General features: G+C 48.2%; 1 protein-coding gene across 1 annotated transcript; it reads right to left on the reverse strand.

The window, feature by feature from the left end:
* Positions 1-529: 529 nt before the first annotated feature.
* Lamtor3 (Late endosomal/lysosomal adaptor, MAPK and MTOR activator 3) lies at positions 530-6,497 on the reverse strand. The gene is made up of 5 exons (XM_037224542.1): positions 6,400-6,497; positions 5,430-5,464; positions 4,182-4,240; positions 3,109-3,242; positions 530-1,370 (listed from the first exon to the last, which is right to left on the reverse strand). The coding sequence occupies exons 1-5, from the start codon at positions 6,412-6,414 to the stop codon at positions 1,233-1,235; spliced, it is 381 nt and encodes a 126-aa protein (XP_037080437.1). The 5' UTR covers positions 6,415-6,497; the 3' UTR covers positions 530-1,232.
* Positions 6,498-6,798: the final 301 nt, after the last annotated feature.

Genomic DNA, 6,798 nt, shown 5'->3' on the forward strand with positions numbered 1-6,798 from the left:
GCGTCAGCTGCGGTTTCGGATGGCTGGATTCGAGACGGCGCTGGAGCCCGTGTGCCGCGGCGGGTCAGCATGGCGTGGCGTGGCGAGTGGGCAGCCACGTCCGCCGGCGGCCGGCTTTGATCCGCCAATGCCGGCCGGCCAGACGCGCCGCTGCTTTACGGCCCGTGCCGGCGCCCCTCGGGAGCGGCGCACATTACCGGCCCGGCCGACCGCCACCCCGATTGGCATTCCTCCATCTGTGCCGCTGGCGTTTTCAAATCTCGTCACATCGCAAATCCGAATTAGATTCACTCCCCGGACGGCCGAAGCCGCGCACCTTGTCTGGCTGCCGGCCGGCCCGCCCCGGCAGCTGCCAATCTCCAGCGCCCGTGATGAACGCCAGCCAATATACTGACGCGGCTCGCTGCAGGAGACGTCATATGGACATGGCCGGGCCTCAAGTGTCCAGATTTTAACACACGACGCTGCCAATGATGTGGCGCTCCTTGCTGAACAACCAGCCTCCAGCAGACGCTTTCAAGAGACCTGCATGGCATCACAGATACATTGGGTTCGTACGAAAAGCCACACCTGGCAAACATTTCACGTATAGGACCCGCTGCGCTCAGGCGGAGTCGCATGACTAACCGGAGATGAGACGCACGCAAGTAGAGATACAGATAGATACAGCCACATTAACATGTCCACGTGATTACCCTTCCCCAATCATGGGCAATAACCAGCCATTCATTGTTACAGTTTGACGCGTTTAAGTTGTGTCCGCTTTCTGAACGCCCGAGCATCTATTTCAAGATTGTCGGGCATTATATCCCCGAGAAATATCCGAGCCAGACATCAGTCCGGTTCCAGTGCTGAGGATAAAATTGAAGACAGCAGAAGGGGGTGATTTTTTCAAACGGAATCACTCAATTATCATCCAGATTTTTGACATTCGTTCGTAATTGTTCGCGAATCTTGATGGACAGTGCAACTTCGCGCCGCCTGCTCTGTTTCTCCAGGATTAAGCACATTACCTACCCAGCATGAAACAAAAATCACACAACGCACCACACTGTTATATCTGTCGAATAACATTATTTACACTGCGAAACCACCTGGCCTTGACACTCGAGTGTCGTTTACGCGGTGTTTATGTCACGCAACAATGCAGTGCTACACGGGCGAAATACGGCGGCAAGTCGCTTGAACACGGGCATTATCAGGATTGGAACAGCTGGACGGCGGTCCGCCGCTCAGTGGGGCCGCACCAGCGGCTGCAGCTTCTGTAGCAGCGGCTCCAGCGTCACGTCCAGGCCAGCTATGTAGCCCGTGTTCGCCGACGCAGAGGCCACCACCGTCAGGATCAGAGGGTCCAGACGGAACTGGACAATCTGGAAGGCACCAGCGGCAGTCGTCAGGCCAGCGCAGGCTGTGACCCGCGACAATGCTTCTGCTGGTCCGTGTCACCAGGCTTGGCACAACTGTCATACGACACTGGCGGCGACATGCGAGAACGCACCAGAGAACGCAGACAGTACAACACAACAAATTACTGCTTTACATCGCGTGAAATTGGTCTGATCAAGCAAATGGCAGGCCCTTGCTTTGGAGCCGCGTCCTCGGTGAAAACACACTGTGGAGTCAGACTCGGACTCGGAGTCGGTCCAGCCGTCAGCACACGGAACACAACCCAATCAAACATGCTTGCAAAACACCGCAGAAGGTGAATGTCGCAGAGTCCATGAGCTCAGCGAGCACTATTCGCAGAAAGGTAAATGTTTCCGATTGCGGGCCGCGCCAGACCCGGCCATCAAGTGCGACCCGATGCATTTGTAACCACTGATTGTAGCCTGTGCAGCTTTCCGCCATAAGGGACGCAATTATCTACATGAGCCGTTAGGCAATGTCAACAGCGTCCACATCGACGCTGTTTCATCGGCCATTTTCCTGAAACACTGAAAAATCAGCAAGTACATGTACAGAACCCAAGCTAATTCACGTGGGTAACACATTTTATGCTAGCGAAAAGGCCACAAATGTGCCGACACCAGCCAAATACCTCAGCACCCCCGCGCCACAACAGGAGCACGAAGTGAGAACCACCTGACGAAAGAGTGATAGACAATCGCGTCAGCAAAATACTTCAGCAAAACGCTGATCATCGCTACACCCGGCTACGTGCGCTCCAGAGTCAAACATACAGCAGCCAGTCTCTGAGCGTTTATAGTGCTTTGCATCAGTTTTCGACAACAGAGCGGATCAAGACCTGGCACCGACATGGCGTGACAATACCACGTACCTGCACCATATGTACCGACTACCGGCCAGCCACTATAACTGCCGGCCACTACCGAACTCTACGCCGCTCGGGTCACAGCGAGGCCAGAATTCCAACACGATGCCGAATAGAAGCCGCCTTGTCACTCTGAACAATACCAACACAAAGTATTTTAGTTTTTCACGATTATTATTTCACAGTCAGCGAACCTAAATCAATCTATACTCATCTTTCTCCTTCACTTAAATGGCCAGGCCTAGCTCGGCACCTCTCCGACAAATCTGCTTTGTGAATTAGTCTCAAACATTGCATCGGTAAGCGTCTTCGCCTTCTATACTCTGATGAAAAGGGGCATTCAATGCAGTACTATCTCCTCGTTCCCATATGGTAAGTGTGTCAAACTGAAATATGAGAGACGACCTGACCTGAAACTCATTTCAAATGGAGAAACGTGAAAATTGCTCCATATGGGGAACATTGGGAGGGGTCAAAATATATTTTATTGTGACAGCTACAGAAGCCACCGTATCCATCCATATCTGGCATGCCAACACCTTCACTTTGCGACTTCATTAACGACTTTTCACTGATTCCATCCAATTTACTGTCCAAGACAAAAGTGTTGTTGCGTTGTTGCGATTGCAGAGTTGCGATTAACATCTTAATGATTCTTTCATTTGGCTTTTAAAGATACACATATAGGTCAATTTGGACAAACTCGAATTTAACTGACATCACTTTGCTAGTTACAAGTAATGTCATTTCCTCCAGTTATCCATCAATCTTGATGACTCCATACCTTGCTTCAAATACATTGCTGACGGCAAATCATCGCTCCGACAAAGACGCACCTGATGTTTTCCGTAGAAGTTGAATATCTTCTTGTTTTTGCCCAGATTCATTTTGGCGGCCTGATCGGAGAGAACTGTGAACGCCGAGAGGTATTTCACACCCGTCGTGTGCTCGGGGCACGCGGGCTTGCACACTGAAAATGGCCAACACGGTGAGCGGAGTCCGCTGCACACCACGGGCAGGAGAGCCCATACAATCATCAAGTACAACTTGATGGCTGAATATGACAGAAATTTGGTTTCGGAGTCAGAACACTTAATCAGGTCATGTATCAACACGCGCCTCAGCTCTCTCACGGGCTCTCAACATTACCATAAATGGCCTGCGGCCCAAGACTGGGACCCTTTCTGGACTGGTACATTCCAGATTGATTATGGCCAGTATACAAACTTCAAACTCACTGTGCATGTGACTCCTTCCTGATGAAAATGATCGCAGCTCATGCAACTCATGTGTTCCTATACTTTGCGTTATTTTGGGGTGAGGGGGCCTGAAGCATACAGCACAGGGGTGGGTGGTGCAAGCACTGGTGGGAAGACCATGACAAAGAAGACATATAGCTTGGAAATAGGTGGAGCGGCCACTGCCTGAGAAGCAATAGAGCAGTGGGGCAACTGTACGGATGGCAAGACGTACAGAGGGCACAGTAGCAAAACACGGGAAGAGGCACATGAGAAGGGCAACGTAGATGGAATGTCAAAGACGGCGAAATTGAGAAAATGTGCCAGGCACAGAGGGTGGTGACACATGGATGACAGAACAAACCTAAAAACACACAAAACAGTCAGTGATGTCAAGATGGCTAGTAAAACACCAAGGCAGGACACCACCATGAGGGATGAGGCCTTGTGGGCACCAGCTGGTGAGACATGGATGCACCTACACCAATAGGTGAGGAATGGACATGTGGGAAAGGAACAGACTGGTCGCTGACAGTGCCTCCAGTCATTTCTCACACACTGCAAATCTCTAATTCAGAATTATTTTAGGGACCTGCCACATTTGCATACCAAAATATGCATATACACATAAATATTTCAAGAACACAAGTTGGAGACCAAAGCAGCCTTACCTTTTATCAGACAACAACCTTCCTTGTCATGAACTGCAATACCTTCGATCCCATGCTCCCTGGAACAGTGAGTGGAATAATTCCAATACAAGCAGTAATGTTTGTTCGGAAAATATCATTGCTGGGCAACTGCTCAGCAAAACATCCCTTGCTGGTAACAGTTGGTGCATTTTTTGAATGATACCATGCTACATCAACAATCACGGCAAGTTTATCAAAGCTTATGTTTGTAAAAGTTTGTCTGTCCCAGTGGCTCAGTTGGTTAGAGTGCCTGCCTTCCGATCCACCCACCCGCGGCAGGGTGAGTTCGAGTAGCTTTAGGGCGCTTGCTATTCGCCCTTGACAGGTATGGCCCGCGGTCGGTGGCAGCGGTCGCGCTGAAGGTCAGTTAACGTCAGAGGGCAGAATGGGCTGTGCCCAGGATTGCAGCATGTTAACCTTTCTGCGCTAAATTCTGCCATTGCCTGGAATTGCACAATCAGATGGTAGGGTTCAGGGCTCACACAACAAGCACTGCTTAGTGTGACCTCTGATCCAAGAAATGCATCCATTTAAAGGGTCTGAATCACATTTATAATAAAAAAGCAGAAGGCTATGGCAGAATGCTACACAGTTAATGAGCATCATGAATACCAACATAGTATAGAATCACTGGTGGTGGTGGAATCCTTATGGTGGAAAATTACTTAATTTGTGTTCCTGAATGGAAAAAACAGTAACCGGCTGTGGCATGAACAGAACAGGCTGCACCAGGTAGGAACAAATGAATACCCCATTACAAAATGCCAAGCAAAGAATGCCATGAATAACACACATCCAAAGGCACAAAAGGTGACATAAAAACTGGTGTAAGTTCATGACTCACTGATAAAAACTTCAATAACAATCATGACATTGTTAAACGGCACTGGTGCACAGCCAACACCACGTTGGCACTAGGTCAACCTTCTCCAGTCTCCCCTCACCCACACACAACTTAAACACAATACCAAATTCAGGGTTTTAAAGACCCAGGGGAAATGAGAGCAAGCTAGTGGAGTTTAACATATCCACATGCTTCTTGCTCCTTCTGCCTCCAGCCCCAAACCCTGGCAATGCAACTGAAGTGACAGCACATGACATATACTCAACACATGGAGAGGCACTGATAGCCATACATGAGATGCAAAAGGAATTTTTGTAAAACCCTTCAGCACATTGAGCTTTGATGTATCTTATTTATTTGTAATTGCAATATAGAATACATACCCATGTAAAATGTTTTCCAATTGCTTCTTAGGATCCTGGAAGGGTGCACATTTTATTACCAAAATGATAACAATTATTTAAATAATTCATGCACTATACTGCATTATGCAAAAATCAACCATGTTCATGCTGTGCATTCCTTGCACACAAACACTGCACTCTCCCACCCTCTGATGACTGACTGAAAACTATTTTTCTTATCAAAACCAGGTTTTGGTAGGTCATCCAGAAGTTGGCTCATCAACCTGTCTGTTTACGTAAGCAAAACAGAATGTATGACAGGCAATGTTTTTCACAGTTGTCACAAAACCTGTAACACTGAACTGTCATCACTGGCAGTTACCACTTGGCACTGTTATCATAACAAATCAGCTTTTCATCAACAATTTATCAATGTCATCAACAATGGGGACCACACACTACCACAATAAAAGTTGCACAACCCATTTCTTACCATTTTCATACTTCATGCTCAGACAAAAACATTTAATGGTCATTGCAAGAGTGAAAAATAATCAAAAAGTGACACAGGCACAATCTAAGCAGACTAGGATACAATAACATTGCAGATATTTCACATGAAAAAAATGTTAACCCTGCCCATGCTTTTGATGATGACTTTCACAGTATTTCATTTTACTTGAAGGAACAGGCTGAACCTGGATCAAATCCACAAATCAGTTAGACCCACGAGGCCCCCAGACTTTCTTACTCTTGCCCCTCATAACCATGGTAAAATATACAGCAAGCAGGTGAGCTAGCACCCAGCACCACTGACTTAAATGAGTTCAATTTAACTGTCATCAAAATATACTCGAACTGGCAGCTTGGCCACACTAACTTTCCTCGATTATCAGGGTCTTCGGGCGCACCGACCGCTCGGATCATTCTGCGCTCAGTAATCTCGTTTTCCATACTTACAGCGTACGAAACGTAACAAATGACAATTGAATTGGCACCAAACACCTACATGGCTTTCGAGCATGCTCTCCACTTGGATGAAATTCGCGCCGCACGGCCACCAGCAACATCAGACCACAAAACACTACAGCGCAAACATGGTGGGAAATGAAGGTATACAAGGACCAGACAGTCACTAAGTGATGCGCTTACGCTGTGCTCAAATACCCGCGTGACGTCACTGGAAGCCACTCTGTCGGCAGGCCAGCGCGGGCTCGATCAGGCTCGAAGCGACTCGATTTCCCCTCGCTGATGCCTCCTGCCATACTCCGATTTCAACGGACGCTACATCATGGCATGTGATGTACTTCCATGCAGGCCAGCTAATAGTGCGTGGGAAGGGCGCGTGCAACATGTGACTCAGACATAGGCGTAAGAACGTTTCAAAAAGACGGGGCCAAGCTCAGAG

Source organism: Pollicipes pollicipes, unplaced genomic scaffold (genome assembly GCF_011947565.3).
Source record: "Pollicipes pollicipes isolate AB1234 unplaced genomic scaffold, Ppol_2.1 Scaffold_4881;HRSCAF=5763_pilon_pilon_pilon, whole genome shotgun sequence".
NCBI classification, from domain to species: Eukaryota; Metazoa; Arthropoda; class Thecostraca; order Pollicipedomorpha; family Pollicipedidae; genus Pollicipes; species Pollicipes pollicipes.

Excerpts from the sequence above, each read along its gene's own strand:
- Lamtor3 (XM_037224542.1), bottom strand. Across the intron at positions 4,241-5,429 it reads TTGGAAAACATTTTACATGG|GGAGCATGGGATCGAAGGTA; the intron begins GTATGTATTCTA and ends TCACTGTTCCAG. Across the intron at positions 1,371-3,108 it reads ACTTCTACGGAAAACATCAG|ATTGTCCAGTTCCGTCTGGA; the intron begins GTGCGTCTTTGT and ends GGTGCCTTCCAG.